Here is a 17035-nt window from a genome sequence, read left to right as displayed (position 1 = left end):
AAAAAAAAAAATCCGCTGGAGCCCCTGCTGGAGCCCCTCCACACCAGGGCCAGGGGCTCCAACGTGGGCTCCAACACCCCCCTTATCCAGTTTCGCTCTCTACCACACGTCACAATATTATTGGCTGGAGCCCCCACTCGCGCCCCCGTTAGACACCCCTCAGCCTTATGGTCAAAACGAACATCTAATAATAATAATAATAATAATAATAATAATTACAAAATAATGGGTGAGTGCGTACGGATCATGGGTTGGTTGGACAAGTACGAGTAGTTTAAAGAAGACGACGACGGAGATGACGTGGAGATGACGTAATTGTAGCGCTTCTGCGTATCAAATCTTCGATGGTTGAACTCCATTGTTGTTGTTAGAGAGAGTGTGGAGTGAATGAATATTATTAGGGTTTCACAAATGTTATAACGGCAGCGATGGTCTTGTTTCCGTACGTTTGGTACAATATAATCATGATATATTATGGTTTTAAATAAGTTTAACTAACGAAATGGATGGTGACGGTCCCACACTTAAATATGTTTGTTTCCAATGATCAACGACTAATTATGGAAGTGTAACTCCATTAATCCCATGTTGCCGGAAAAAAACATTTTAGATAGAAAACTCCTATTTTATGTATTGGAAATAGTTGGTGATGTTGTTCTGTTGTTCATATAGCTAGTGGTGGTCAATGGCGGTAGTGTTCATGAAGTGGTGGTCAGCGATGGTGTTTAGGTGATGGTGGTGTTCAGGTTGAGTTTTCTTGAGTTTTATGGTAAAACACGTTTTCTGGTGCCCGACGACTACACTTTCTTTAATTGTGGATCATTGGAAGTAACATGTTAAAAAGTGGGGCCGTCACCAGCCATTTCATCAGTTGGAAATCACAATGAATAAAAAGTAATAATTTAAATTAATTAAAACCAATATATATGATAATTGCAAAACCATATAATAATAAGAATAAAGTTGTATTTTGTATTTTAAAATATCACACGTATTACGTAACACGATTACATAACATTTAATGATAAATTTCTTACTTCCCAGGATTTAAAAACCGTATATTCACAACACTAAACCGGTATTGAAACTGTGTATGTAAACATATTGCAAACTAAATAACTCGAAACCGTGTATTTTGAAATTATAAAGGAAATGAAATATATTTTAAAAGAAATATTTTAAAAAGTATAGAAAAACAATGATGTTATATCAATGTTTTAGAACTTTTCTTATTTGATTTATTTGTTCGGTCAATAATGGATAATATTTCCCTAAATGTATTATATAATATTCAAAAAGTAAAAATTTTAAAAATAGTATATATATATACTTATGTAGAGAAAAGATTCAATACAATAATTGCTTACGTACAAGGTTACAAGAATACTTATATTTCTTGAAATCGATCTATGAAATCACATCACAAGATCTCAAAATCGTCAATATATATCCAATTAATCATTGGTTCACCGAAATAAACAGTTTTGGATCGTTAATCGATCAATTTTTTACTTTTTTTTTTCACGTAAACCGTTTTTGAGCGTTTTAAGTTTTCGGCTGAGCGTTTTAAGTTTTCGGCTGAGCGTTATAGTATTTTTGTCTTTGATTGCCTCGCATACCTATCATGCATTAAGTCATTATTGCATAGTATCTCGACCCTAGTTATGTATATGCAATATATATTTCAAATCTATAATGATAAAGTAACTCTCCGTAAAAGCACCAAGAGTATAAAATAGGCTGTTTCTAACATCTTGTTAGTGCTTTAGTTATAGAATAGGTTGTTTGTGACAACTTGCTAGTGCTTAATTTTAAAAATTTGTCGTTCAAAATAATTATAAAGGAGGGTAAAGAAATTGTGTTTTATTTTCAGTTTTCACGTGATATCTTTTTAAGAAGGTTGCTGAAGAAACACTAACCAGACCCCAGACATATTACTGGTAACCTGGGGGTTGGAGAGATGTTTCCCACGAGGGGTTAGACCCTTGGAAGACGGTTCTTCTGATAACCTGCAAAACAGACACCGTGAGCTCGTCACTGAGAAGGGGGGGGGGGTTCCTCCTTGTGACCACCCTCCGGCGTGAGAATCAGACTAGATTGCTCTTTAAATATAAAAGTATATTAAGAGATTGCTAGAGCAGATATCAGGTATAATATGATGATAATATGATAATATAAGATGATCATACCATTGGGGTATTTATAGCCGAATGTAGGTTTCCAAGGGGTTTAGCCGGCCCAACACGCTACCAACTGTAACCTATGCACGTGCCCTGCCTGTGAGTGGTGGATAGGTAGCGGCTGACACAGAGCAGGCGTGTCGTGCACTCTTCCTCTTCTGCCAACTACAGGCTAGGCACGTGGTATGGCAGGAGTTGGTGGGTAGGCGGCGGCTATTGGTCACAGTGCTGTGGCGTGCTGTCTGCCATGCTGCTGTCAGTGAGCTGTCGCATTCTTGGTCAGATCTTTTGTCTGTACCTCGTCAGGTATCACACAAAAGATCCTCCATCATACGGACTGGTTCATTTAGGCGGGAGTTTTCCCCCTCCCGCCTTTGCTCATTCCTTCAGGTGACACTGGGGAGAGTTAAGTGCCTAGTGCGTGTAGCCATGCTGCGCGGGTGGCCTTCCCTCATGGCTTGTATCCGAGGCTGCGGGAACAGCCGAGTCCTTCACCATGGGAGGCATTTCCTGCGGGACCAGCTTGCATACTGCGCGTAAGGACGTCACTTCTCTGAGCATGGTTGGTCCTGCGGATCCAGTTGGTCTCTGCGCAGACGTCCCTGTTTAAGGTGAGTCTTGCGGGTCCAACTGGGCTCTGCTGGGACCTACCTCTTCAAGTCCCCCCAGTCCAATGTTCTTCTCATGCGTGTTTAATAAAGTGAGGTGAACTTTTGGACTTAAAAGGGTTTTGAAAAGGGTTTTGTAAGGTTTTCCATGGGAAGTCCTTGTCACTTGCAGAAATGCCCGAGTTTCCTGCTTGGTCTTTGGGTATGATGCGGGTAGGTCTGTAACCTCCTCGCAGGTCAGGAGCATTGAGTCCCAGTTGTGTGGATTCTCCATGAGGTTTTGGTAGTTTTGAACATAGTGATCAATTATGTTAAAACCACCAATTCCATCCTGGAGCTTCAAACAACGTAGTTCTCGACGTTCCCGCTATGCGGGGATGTTATTTCCTTTTCCGCAAGCATTGCCCAGAAGATCCTTCTTGGTTTCAATTCCCAGCGGAGCGCTAGGTATGTGAAGGGTTTTGCCTTAACACTGTACCTGCGCTCGTCTTACGGTTACTTTACTTCCAAGGTATTCCTGGCGTCAATTCCCTGCGGGTGCTAGGTATGTGAAGGGTTTTGCCTTTACACTGTACCCGCACCTGTCTTATAGTTACTTGGTTGCCGAGGTACTTGGCTTCAATTCCCTGCGGGTGCTAGGTATGTGAAGGGTTTTGCCTTAACACTGTACCCGCATCCGTCTTATGGTTACTTGTTCGCCAAGGTTTTCTTGACTTCAATTCCCTGCGGGTGCTAGGTATGTGAAGGGTTTTGCCTTTACACTGTACCCGCATCCGTCTTATGGTTACTTGTTCGCCAAGGTTTTCTTGGCTTCAATTCCCTGCGGGTGCTAGGTATGTGAAGGGTTTTGCCTTAACACTGTACCCGCATCCGTCTTATGGTTACTTGTTCGCCAAGGTTTTCTTGGCTTCAATTCCCTGCGGGTGCTAGGTATGTGAAGGGTTTTGTCTTAACACTGTACCCGCATCCGTCTTATGGTTACTTGTTCGCCAAGGTTTTCTTGGCTTCAATTCCCTGCGGGTGCTAGGTATGTGAAGGGTTTTGCCTTAACACTGTACCCGCATCCGTCTTATGGTTACTTGTTCGCCAAGGAAAGGGGGTATTTTCCCGCTTCTCTTTTTTTTTTTTTTTCTTTAAATTTTGAATTTTGAAATTCGAAAGGTTGGTGGAAAGATAGGAACAGTCCAAACCTCTGGAACGTCGCGCGACGGTTTCTTCTGACTGTGTCAGGACGTGCAGGAAGTTATGGTGACGTGACATTATATGGTCATTCCAGACGCTTTTTCAGGCGCGTGGGCGCGATTTTTCGGGCGCGTGGCCGCGAAATTACTGGCACACGTCCTGTCAACAGCTGTTGCCAGTCTGCTTTTTGCCACGTGTCATAGTTTCATTGCACATTTGATTTCTCTCTCCTCCGCATTAAATTCACCGCATTAATTGCGATTACTATATAAAGGGGGGGAGGGTTATTTGCAATCCACACTTTCCACTTTCATCTCTTCTTCTCAAGTAATTTCCGGCGAATTTTTCTGTTCAGTAAAGCATTACCCTGAAATCTCTTTTCATCTTTCTTCCACCATGTCTTCTCATGATGCTGATGACCAGAAGACTGCTGGCGAATGCCAGTGCTCTCTTCCTGTCGATCTGTACCAGTATATCGTCAGGAAGTTCATGCTCGAGTCTCTCGAGCCTGAGTTTCCTGAACCCCACCATACTGTGTACGATGCCCCTAGTGGCAAGATCGGGGTTTATGCTGCATTCTTTGTCTACGGAAACCTTAGGTTTCCGTTGACAAAGTTTGTGTACCGTGTCCTGGAGAGGCACGGTGTGCACCTGACAGAGGTGCACCCCATGGCCATTGCCAAGGTCCGGCACTTTGAGTGGGTGTGCCGGATACTGGGCCTTGAGCCCCTCGTTGACCGTCTGATGACCTTCTACACTTGGAGGTGCATCCAGGGGTGGTACACTCTTACAACCCGTATCAAGGGTTTAAAGATTTGTACCACCGAGCGGAGTCTTCGCTCATGGAGAAGAGAGTTCTTCTTCATATCCGCTCGCGCCATCCCCATCGCCATGAAGTTCAAGAATGGCCAGGCGCTTCCGAACCTTCCCGCCCTCAACTACGAGGAGGCAGAATGGTTCTCGAAGATATCTCGGGTCCAGTCCCCGGTTTTCCGTTTTCCGGAGTCGGCGATGGTGATGCTGGGGATGAGCCGGGTGTGGAAGGCGGCGAATGCGGATAAGGTTCCGATCGTCCTTGAATATGGTTCGAACTCTATCCCTTATGGTACGTCTTGTTTCATTTTGCTGACTTCGATTTTTTCTAACTTTCTTGTTGATTTCAGAGGGTAACGATCTTCAATCGCTCCTGAATCCGCGGGAGGAAGATGGCCCCGCACGGATGGGTACTCGTGCCCTGGACGAGAACGAGTTGCCCATCCTAGAGCAAACTGCGAGTCGGTTCGTGGAGGTTTACCCGCCGGGTCAAGAGATCCTGAGCCATCGACGGCCAGGTAAGCCTATCTTCTACCCTGAACCCCTCAATGCTGTGCCTGCTGCTGGAGTTGTTGACATTTCTTCTTCTGAGGAATCCGCAGAAGGTCCTCCGTTGGTGCGGAAGAAAAAGGCTGCCGCCGGGAAGGGCAAGGAGAAGGTGTCCACTGCCGGCCCGGTAGTCCTATCTGACTCCGAGTCAGATAGTGTAGAGGTGGCGGGGAAGCCCGGTGGTGAGGAAACCACCGCTCCGGAGGCTGTAGCTGTTACCTCCGGGGAGGCAGCGACAACGACGGTTACCGGTGTCAAGAGGATGGCTCCATCGGGTTCGCCCCCGCTCGTCCGTGCGTTCAAGCTCAAGAAACCCCGTAAGTACCCCCATAATTCTTGTCTAGATTTGTTGTTTCAAATAAATTTTCTAACACTTTTGCTTGTGCAGGTGTGGATGTTGACGCATTCCAGGGTGGAGTTGGAGCAAGTATTCCCCCGCCAATGACGGTAGGCTCGGTCAGCCTTCCCGAGGCGTCGACCCAGGCGTCTACGCCTGCTTCCGCTGGTTCCAGCCTTCCTGAGGCTGTTCCAGCTGAGAAGGTGTCTCCGCCGGCCGTGAGTGCAATTTTTACAGCATCTTTCACGGAGCCGGCGGTTATCGTTGCTGAGGAGGCGGTGCCAACAATGGCTTCCACAGCGGCTGCCACTATACCTGCGCCACCGGCACCGACGGCCGGACCATCAGGTACGCGCCGGGCTTTCCGCCGATCTATGCCACCTTCCCGTCTGCCTGACCTGTTGGATGGATTTCCTTTAGGTTCAGGTGATGGGTTTGGCGGCTATCGGCCTGTTATTGACCCTACAGGTACGTAGGGTTCTTTTTCCCGTATATATTTTTATCGTCTTTTCCTAACTGCCTTTGTTTCTTTTGCAGTGTCGGATTCCAATGAAGTGTATGTTCCAAGATGGAACATACGCCGAGGAACAACCCTTCGCACCCCTGTGGAGTGCGTGGACTGGGCTCGCCACGCTGCTCCTCATGGTGCGTTGGGGGAAGCCATGGCTAGCTACCAAGAGGGTAGGCTAACCAATGAGCTTCGGGTTCTCCAGGCCCGGACGCAGCCCCGCGTCGAGCTGCTTTGTCGTGAGAACGACAAGTTGAAAGCAGCTCGCGCCAAAGATGTATCTGAAGCGCGGGCTCTTCGGGAGGAGAACCGGCAGTTGGCCGCTGCCGCAGCCGAGAAGGAGAAGGCATTCAAGGCCCTCGAGGTTGAAGTCCAGGCGCGACTCGAGGCCCGCTCCAAGGCTGCCCAAGCTGTGAATGAACAGCTTCGGCTGGCCAAGGAGACTGCGCGAAACTCAACTGAGAGGGCTGCCAAGGCTGAAGCTGTTGCTGAGCCGCTTCGCGAAGAGAATGAGCAGCTTAAATGCAAATTAAAGGCTCTTCAGCATGCTCATGACGCCTTGGCAATGGAAGATGCCAAGAAGCTGCAGGAGATCCTTGACCAGAGGGGGGTGCTTGACCGCACTGAAAGGAAACTCAAAAGCGTCGAAGAGGCTGCCGCCAAGGAAGTTCAACTTGCCAACCTTGATAAGAGCGGAGCCGAACGTGCTTACAAAGAAAGTCAAGCTACCCTCCAATGGCTGCTTCGAGAAGCGTTGCCTCAGGTATCTTTAACTTTTTCTTTACGCTTTCTGCTCGTAATTAGAAAATGTTCTAACTTGTATTCTCTTGTAGGTTGTGCGTCGGGTCCTTTCGGAGACCTCTTATGACGATGCGATGAGCACAGCCCTCAACGCTTCTCATGAGGATGGGGAGAAGACTGGCTTCCTGCTTGGTCTAGGGTTTGCTGAGAGGGGCTTTCCGCCCTCCAACTTCCCTTTATTCAATGTTAATACTGAAGCTGCTTATGACCAAGCTGTGAACCAGTACGCTGCCTTCCCGCATCCAGTGGTGGAGAAGGTGAACGAAGCTGCTGCTGCTGATGATGGGCTAAACATCCTTAAGGCTTTCCTTGGGCAGCCGCACTCTGACGGTGCTGGTCCAAGCGGAGGTGGCCCTGAAGCCTGATCCTGAAGATCCCTTCCCACTGCTAGGATAGACTTAGCTTTGTATAGATTTCTTTTAGGCAGGTAGTTACCCGGCCACTGTTGTAATATATCATTGAAATATACGATTGTTATTCCTTTCATTGGATTCTTTGCTTTATAAACTTATGACTTGCATACTTAGTTTAAATTAGCAATTTTCCAAGTGTTCAGAATAATAACCTTTGAACGTGGTTGATAATAGGTGTGAAGTTTTGCTTCCTCTTTCGTGATTGTGCGGGTAGAACCGTCACTTGTACTTAGTAGGATGACAAGACTTTACCCTTATCTGACCTGCGTGTAGGTTTCTCTTACCTTTTGAGGATAAGTTAACCTTTGAACGTGGTTGATAATAGGTGTGAAGTTTTGCTTCCCCTTTCGTGATTGTGCGGGTAGAACCGTCACTTGCACTTAGTAGGATGGCAAGACTTTACCCTTATCTGACCTGCGTGTAGGTTTTTCTCATCTTTTTAAGAATTTTGTTTTGAACCGTTCGACGCGCGGTTGTTGGTGCAGTTCCCTCGAATGATTCATGCGGGATAGACCGGCACTTTCATTTAATGGGATGAACTCCTTCAACTGACCTGCGTGAAGGTTTGCCACGTTATTGGGTTCGTGCGGGTAAGACCGCCTTCCCACGCAACGACTTCACGTAATGTGAATGTCGTCCAGTGTTGGATAGTTTTAACCGTTCGACGCGCGGTTGTTGACAGGTTATTATTCAGTTTCCTTAATGATTCATGCGGATAGACCGGCACTTTCATTTTTGGGTGCTGAACTTTTTCCCCTTCAACTGACCTGCGTGAAGGTTTGTCACGTTATTGGGTTCGTGCGGGTAGGACCGCCTTCCCATGCAATGACTTCACGTAATTATGCGGTGAAAACCGGCATATTAGTGTCCAGAAAAGTATAAATGTAAAATCATCAGCTTCGATGTTCTAGAGAGAATCATTTCCATTAGAAGTGGCTCTTGGCCTTTTCTTTACAAATTGGAATTGATTTACATGCAAACTGTGTAAATGAGCTCCCTTCCATGTTGTTGGGATGGGAGCGCCATCGAGCCGACACGCACCTGTTTCGGGATCTCGTTCTTTACGCAGCATGTAGTCTCTACTGAAGCTGATTTTTTATTCGTGTTTACCCCAGCCGTGGTTCCACACGCACCTGCCTGCCTGCTTAGCTTTTATTTCGCCACGAGGTGCGCGAGCGTCCCATCTCTGACGAACGTTTCGACCATGTCTTTTACGTCTATGCATTCTTCAGTGTTGTGGCCTTTTGTTCTGTGATAGTCACAGTACTTGCTCCGATCAGCATCGTGACGATGTCGGATTTCTGGAGGCTTTGGCCATGGGAGCTCTTCAGTAGCAAATATGTCAGTGACGCTTTTGGTAAGTGGCGTCCATCTGGGGTTCCGGTGCGGCTTTACATTATCCCTTTCACCCAATCGGTGCTGTAAGCCGGATGAGGTGTCAAAGTTTACCCTTGACTGCCAAATGCCTTGCTTCCGTTTTTTGTTCAATCGGGCGGTGAGGACGTTGTCCTCTCTCGTCCTCTGGGTGTAAAGGTTTGTGCTCTGCGGAAGGTCTCTACCCAGTTGCTTCTCCGTTTCCGCATAGCGTTTGGCTGCTGTCATGATGCCATCCCATGTGGATGGCATTCCATCTTTACCCGTTAGGGTCCGGATAAGCTCTGGGTCCTGCGCGCCCTGGATGAAGGCTGCGCGAACAAGATCCTCGCTGATATTGCCCAAACTTAACTTCTTTGAGTTGAAGCGAGTGATGAAGTTTGGCAGAGATTCATCTTCTTCCCGTGTGCATTTAAGGATTGTCCATTGCTCCTCGGTATACTTTCGCTGCTGGCTGAAGTGTTGGCTAAACTTCTGCTGGAAGTCTGCCCAGTCGTAAATGTGGTTAACCGGTAAACGATCAAACCAAGCCCTAGCAGCCCCCACCAGCGTCATTTGGAACATGTAACACCACGTGGGTTCCGTCCAATTGCTAACGGTTGCCCCCGCTATGAACCTGTTCAAATGGTCGTCTGGATCAGATAGGCCGTCATATGTGCCTATGTTAGGCATTTGTTTAGCGCTCTTCGGGGCAATTGCTTCAGCAATGTCCCTTGCAAATTTGGACGTTCCTGCATTTGTAACGTTTGGTCTGAACGTTTTAGAGAAGTCTCGTGGACTTCCATCTATGCTTTTTGGTTTGAAGGCTTGTCCAAAATGCCTTTTCGGTTGGGTTTCCGTTTCTTTACGCTTCCCTTTTGCCTTATGACGAGGGTTCGCGTCGGAGTCGGATTCCTCCGAGTCATCCTCCCAGTATTCGAATTCGTCGGCCTGTTGCACGGAACGCAAGCGTTCGTTCAACTCAGCCTGGAATTCCTTTTGTCGTGCCTCCGCCCATGCCTTGACTTCGTCGAGAGTCTGGCGGGGGAGTCTTCGTTTTTCAAACTGGGTATCGGTGGATCCCAGTAGGCGGTCATTTACTGCACTTGCCCCTGCTTTAATAAGTGGGGTAGTGTTCGTAAAATTTACTTCACTTGCTCCGGCTTCGGTAGCCGGAGTAGTGTTTGTAAAAACTGTGTTGCCGGTATTCCCCCCAATAGCTGGGGTTGTGGTTACCGGAATTTCTCTAACCATCTTTTGTATAAAGTTTTGAAAAAACTGGAGAAAATTGTAGTTCTAGCTTTATGCACGGATGGCGCCAATGAAGAAACACCAGTCGAACCCCGACCGATTACTGGTAACCTGGGGGTTGGAGAGATGTTTCCCACGAGGGGTTAGACCCTTGGAAGACTGTTCTTCTGATAACCTGCAAAACAGACACCGTGAGCTCGTCACTGAGAAGGGGGGGGGGGTTCCTCCTTGTGACCACCCTCCGGCGTGAGAATCAGACTAGATTGCTCTTTAAATATAAAAGTATATTAAGAGATTGCTAGAGCAGATATCAGGTATAATATGATGATAATATGATAATATAAGATGATCATACCATTGGGGTATTTATAGCCGAAGGTAGGTTTCCAAGGGGTTTAGCCGGCCCAACACGCTACCAACTGTAACCTATGCACGTGCCCTGCCTGTGAGTGGTGGATAGGTAGCGGCTGACACAGAGCAGGCGTGTCGTGCACTCTTCCTCTTCTGCCAACTACAGGCTAGGCACGTGGTATGGCAGGAGTTGGTGGGTAGGCGGCGGCTATTGGTCACAGTGCTGTGGCGTGCTGTCTGCCATGCTGCTGTCAGTGAGCTGTCGCATTCTTGGTCAGATCTTTTGTCTGTACCTCGTCAGGTATCACACAAAAGATCCTCCATCATACGGACTGGTTCATTTAGGCGGGAGTTTTCCCCCTCCCGCCTTTGCTCATTCCTTCAGGTGACACTGGGGAGAGTTAAGTGCCTAGTGCGTGTAGCCATGCTGCGCGGGTGGCCTTCCCTCATGGCTTGTATCCGAGGCTGCGGGAACAGGCGGAGTCCTTCACCATGGGAGGCATTTCCTGCGGGACCAGCTTGCATACTGCGCGTAAGGACGTCACTTCTCTGAGCATGGTTGGTCCTGCGGATCCAGTTGGTCTCTGCGCAGACGTCCCTGTTTAAGGTGAGTCTTGCGGGTCCAACTGGGCTCTGCTGGGACCTACCTCTTCAGTTGCCATATGTGAAGAAGCACAATGATGTTCTAGGGAAGAAGAATTGCTATATTTTGTCTTTTTGAAAATGAAAGAATTCAAGATTTGAAGAAGGTTGGTGGGATGGTCAAAGTCACCATTCATATTGATTTCGTCAATTCATGGGAACTAAAGTTAAATTTTGAGTTATGTACGGTTTTAGTCACTGAGGTTTGCTTAGTTTTCGGTCCGGATATTTTTTTCTTTTTAGTTACTCAGTTTTCTTCTTGTCTCGGTTTATTCAAAAACTTAACACCGTCAGTTGTTGATGTTAACTTTCTCCATGGTGCATTGGTGCCCATTCACATGAGGAATTTTGTGATTTTATTTGAGTTATTTTTTAATAACCTAGAAACCTAAAGAATGTGAAAAGTTTTGTCCCAATTTACATCGGTCTTCCTTATACATCGTTCTGGTTTGACAGATTAGGTATTTTTCTTCATCTATCATAGTTATTCAACGTACTACTATTAATTTGTGCTTGTACTAATTTCATGTTGACGAGATAGGAATACATGAATAATAGGCACAACCATAAATAAGTTGACTTATATGACCTTAAATAACCCGTAAAAATTAACTTTTTTTATTTAGTATATGGATTATAGCTTTTATCTTTTAACATTTAGCTTCACGGGTCGTGCTCGTGTCAACCTGATGGGTTCATTGGTAACTCGTTTAACAGATTTATTTTTACATATTTTCCAATAATGTGTTTTATGTAATAAGGGGACAATTTGACATGGTTCAAAGAGAATTGTTTAAAAAGGAAAAGAACAAAAATAAAAATTTAACAATCTTGTTAAGCAGGTCGTGAACGTGTCAATTTGCAAATAGTCGTGTCGTTTTTAGATTTATGTGTTTGACACCATTTTTGGGTCCGGATAGCCTTTTTGGTTTCATGTCGGGTTTGACTCGTCAACCCAAAAGTAAAAAGGCCTACCCATTTAGCCATCCTAGGCTTCTAGCTATATCATATGAGAAGTATAATGTACCAAACTCACTCTTCATGGGCTAGAATTACAAATTATTATTACAAAAATAGCCAACAAATCAAACAAAAAACCACAATGAACAAACTGCCTACATCTTGTTTGGTTCAGAAACCTCACAATTCATACAAATACTTCTCAAAAAGTGGTTGTTCACTTGCATCTAAACACACTGCCAATGTCACACTTCTATCATTCTTTGGGCTCGGTAGAACATATACGGTCCCCTCGTACAATATGATCGCGGGCCCCATAAAAATGGGCCGACCCCACCCAAAATCCGCATCATGGACAGGCAGTCTAGTCCATGCATTTATATTAAGGTTCGGGCTAGCAAAATAACTCGGTCCACGAATTAGAGCCGATAGGTCGGGTTGTGTCTCGAGGTAATCAATAGCTGATCTTAAATAGTCATTGTCCATTTTGGTCAACGTGTTGTGAATAAGTTTCGCAGCGTTGACCAATGGTTCGGATGTAAGAGTACCCGACTCAGCTACCGGGGTAGCGGTAAAGACCACGTTCCCGAGGTAGCCAGGTGGGAGGTGTGGTCTCAGTCTTGACCGCCCGTCAGTGGCTACATACAGCTTGGTCAATTGGTCAACCGGGAGCCCACGAGCCTTGCACGCGCACCGCCAAATGTGGGCTGAGAGGATCTCGTACGTGCTGTAGTTGGGCCCGCCGTCGGTCCTGGCTTTCGCTTTCAACACGTTTTGTTGTTCGAGTGTGAGTTTTAGCATGGCGGTGGAGGATTTAGAACCCGGTTTTCGGGTGGTGGTGGTCATGGTGGGGGGTGGGTGGTATTCAACATGGTCATGGGTTGGAGTGGGTGGCTCGCGGGCTCGTAAGAGGGTTCGGTCAATGAAGGGTGGGATGGCTACTGAGAACCCACGAGCCATATCGGACCATGTGTTTATGAAATGGAGAGATGATAAACCATCTGATAATGTATGGTGTACACCGCAACCTAATGAGACTCCTCCACATTTAAAATATGTTACCTATAGAGTATAAAAGTCAAAATTAGAACAAGATTTATAAATTGTGGTAAAACTTAAAATTAAAAGTTAGTTTACCTACTCATCTAACTAAATTATGCACTTATGACTTGTAACTTGTAACATACAATAGGCATTATATGTGGTCTGGAAATTTTATGGGCATTCATACTACCTTAGTAAAGATATTTGGACCACATAGATACAGCTTTGAATGTTTATAGGGTGGCCTCACATGCCTTTATAACGTAATATCCACGCAAATGGCATGAGTTGGGTAATAAGAATACAATTTGAGTTTGACAAAACTTTTTTTTTTATCATAAAATTAGGAAGACTACAAAATTTTCAATTGTTCTAGAAATCATATATTTTTAGCCATTAAAAAAGGACATAGTTATACTCAAGGTTTCCAACATTTTTTAAATCAAACAACTGGAAAACTTTATGTATTTATTATTATTACTTCATGCTTATCTTTATATTTTTTTATGTTATATAGAATAGACGGTTGACATTCCGTCTCAGAAAAATTCACTCGAGGATCCAAACGCTGTTAAAAGAATAAAGAAATGCATAAAACTACTCAATTTTTTTGGGCAGATCTGTTACTAAAAGATAGATCTAGCAACTATTAAAAATCAAGTTGTTCACATGTTTCATGTTGTGTTGGATGCTATCATTTAATTCTAACTCTATGCATCAAATGACTTATTGTTTGTGATGTGAACCAAGATCTCATGACCTAGTGTATTCATATTATGTTATTTTTTGAACCTAATTTTCTTATTTCAATTGGGCAATGGAGTTTTGTTCTTCAAGGATTTTTTTTGGTTTCGGGTTTTTCAACGTGGTTCGGAAAAAAATGTGACCCAATAACTAACCCTTTTTAGGGTTCGGGTTCAAGTTATTTGCATTGTCTAAACATATTGTAAGCCAAAGCTTGAAACAAAACAGATAGATCTTAATGAGTTATTTGCTCATGGATTTTAGCGAGCTATTTGCTCTATTTTAAGTTTAGACTCGCATAACGTGAGTCAAAGCTTGATACAAAGCAAATAGATCTTATTGAGATATTTGTTCATAAATTTTAGCGAGCCATTTGCTCTATTTCAAGCTTTGACTCGCATAATGTGAGTCAAAGCTTGAAACAGAGCAAATAAATCTTAATGAACTATTTGCTCATAGATCTTAGCGAGTTATTTGCTCAGTTTTAAGCTATGACTCACATACGTCAGTGGAAGCTTGAAACATAGCAAATAAATCTTATTTAATTACCAATTTAATACCCGTACCTGTGCAAAAAACAGCGGATAAGACGAAATGTCGCCCGAGTAGTCAACGCTGGGCGTAAGGCTCCGAAACTCGGGCGAAGGCGTAAACTCTCCAAAATCATCCAAACTCGTATCCGACTCCGCTTCAACGAACAAAGCGCCTTCTCCATTACAGTTAATCACAATCCTACCACTCTCATCTCTACCCAACCGCCCAGCCATCGGATAAAACGAGACAAGCACATCCGCCAACGCCTTTTTCATCGCATTCGGGTCGAAAAAGTTGGAAGATCCATTTGGTCTGTAGAAGTAAACAGTTAGAATATGAATCCTACCAACAACTAAGTCCAAATTAGATGTCCAAAGCTGGTTGTAAGAATCAGGTGTTGTCTTTGCAGGTGGAATGAGTGATGAGTTGGTTATTGTTATGTTCATGGTTTTCTTTTGTTCGGAATTCATAAGGAAAGACTAGACAACAAATGTGTGTGGGTGTTTGGGGGGAATAATAATAATAATAATAATAATAATAATAGTATGAGAGAGGATTGGTAATTGGTTTGGGGTTGCACACATTTTGCTATTGGTGTGTGAGCCTTTATATAGAGATTGGAGTTGGGAGATTTTTAATATATTTTAACTTTTTTTTAATTGTATTTGAATGGTGGAATTAGTTGTCAAATGCCATTGAGTCTTCTTCTTCTTTTTTTATTTTTGTTATTTTTTTTACTGCGACTTTCTTGTGAACAGGAGAGCTCCAGTATTCTGCTCTGATTAGATTATTTTGTTTTAACCAAGTATACGCCGGTTTAAGAGTTTGGCTTTCGCGATTTTTTGGGAAACCATATAGTTGTCTGTTACTTAATAGTTGTTGTGTTGTCACAAAAGCAGAACTGTAACATATGATGGGACGAAAACCCAGATAGTCTTGAAATTCAAATTGACAACCATGTACAACGTCTAATTTAAAACTTATATTACCTTAATTCATCAAAAATAATACATTAAATTTTGAAATCTTACTGAAAAACCCCAAGGTTTTTATGATTACGCCACAAGTGGTGGATTCAAGGAGTCTTTTCTCTTGTTTTATTTATTTTGGTAATGAATATAATATAAGTTAAAATGTAAAAGGTTATGAAATGTAAAATGAATAAATAATTATTTTGATGTTGCCAATGTTAATTGCTTCACATGGTATCCCGGCTGCCGCCGTCACCTTGAATTTTTTATTTATTTATCTTGGTTCTAGATTAATCGTTCATAGATAACCTAATTCGAGAGTATGGTTATCAAACCATGATTATATTTTTTTCTAGCGGTTAACGAATCTTTCAATAGGTTACTGTCTAAATTTACCATATCATGATATACTTGTCTTTCATTCGGGGGGGAAACCTTCTCTCAAGGTCAACGCTCGTGCACACTCGCCCGAAGACATAAGAGTGCGGTGAGATAAAACTCGTTCAGTTTAAGAATCCAACTAATGAACACCACCTGCTCGTCTAGTCTTCCACTATCACCTGGTGTCGCCAAAACTAAATGTTGGGGCAGGATTTCAAACATGGGTCGCATAAAACACCAAATTTCTTCCTTAGACATGTCAATGAACCAAACAATTGTAAACAACTTATCAAAAAGTTAGTTTATATTATAAATGAACAAATACGAATACAAATTGCTACGATGCACTATTCAATGAACCAAACAATTGTAAACAACTTATCAGAAAGTTAGTTTATATTATAAATGAACAAATACGAATGCAAATTGCTACGATGCACTATGACGAGAAGTTGGGGAACTAACTTAGGTTAACTTCATTTGCGATGATAACTAACTTATTTTCAATCAAAATAATGTAAGTGGTTTTGAAATAGCGTAAATAAAAATTAGGGGCATACCAAGTTAGCTTTCCAATACAGTGAGATTCAAAATGACAAGAGTCACAGTTAAAAATGTCACAAGTCATATTACATTGCCTATAAGAATTATTATTGATTAATTGGTCACGTATAGTTTATAAAATTAAAACTCAATTTGCCTAAGAACCTAAACCCAAACTAAAATTATTGTACTTTTGAGTTTTTAGGCTTAAAATGATGATGATTAAGATTTTGAATAGTTAACATTTTGTATCATGGTTGAGACTTGACAAGTCACATAGGACCACCATGCCAAACAAATTCTTAAACCACATTCTTGTACTATATAGAAAAGGTGAAAGCTCATAGACCACAATTTTTTCTTGTCATTGAAGACAAGTGAACACAATTATTTGAGTGGTTTAAGTTACAACTCTAGTTTGTTCATACATTGATATCCTAGTAGACTTGCACAAGTAGAATTTAACCAAATAGCAAGAGGTTTACAATTTGAATTTCAATATTGGTAACATTTATTATTGATGATTATCAAGACGTTTGTTTATGAGTTAAAGAGGTTACCGGTTGTACTGTCTTATTCAATTAGTCAAAATAAATAAATTATAAGTTGGGTGTGGCTCAATGGTAGAGCACTCACTTTATAAGTGAGATGTAGGGGGTTCAAACCTCAGTATCACCAATTTATATGAGAGATATGAGGGATGACCCTGGCTTGCCAGGGTTCGAGTCCTGATCTCACCCGGTTTTACCGGCTCCTCGTTGTCGTGCCGTTTGGCGAGCGTAAGGGTCGGGTTTTATCCGGTGAATCCCTCAATAGATGGACCGCTAGGGGCTCCGTCTGTCCGGACTAGTGGCCGGCTCGGGCTACCTT

At 43.5% G+C, this 17035-nt stretch overlaps 1 protein-coding gene across 1 annotated transcript; it reads right to left on the bottom strand.

The window, feature by feature from the left end:
• Positions 1–12030: 12030 nt before the first annotated feature.
• Positions 12031–14773, bottom strand: LOC143568559 (shikimate O-hydroxycinnamoyltransferase-like). Its single transcript, XM_077054689.1, has 2 exons — positions 14303–14773; positions 12031–13010 (listed from the first exon to the last, which is right to left on the bottom strand). The coding sequence occupies exons 1-2, from the start codon at positions 14738–14740 to the stop codon at positions 12129–12131; spliced, it is 1320 nt and encodes a 439-aa protein (XP_076910804.1). The 5' UTR covers positions 14741–14773; the 3' UTR covers positions 12031–12128.
• Between the last annotated feature and the right edge of the window lie 2262 nt (positions 14774–17035).

The sequence above is a fragment of the Bidens hawaiensis genome, unplaced genomic scaffold (assembly GCF_021521415.1).
Source record: "Bidens hawaiensis isolate Kalapana, Puna unplaced genomic scaffold, B.hawaiensis_p1.1 tig00001236_1, whole genome shotgun sequence".
Taxonomy (NCBI): Eukaryota; Viridiplantae; Streptophyta; class Magnoliopsida; order Asterales; family Asteraceae; genus Bidens; species Bidens hawaiensis.
The sequence above is the reverse complement of the archived record's forward strand: the minus strand, read 5'-3'. Positions and strand labels throughout refer to the sequence as shown.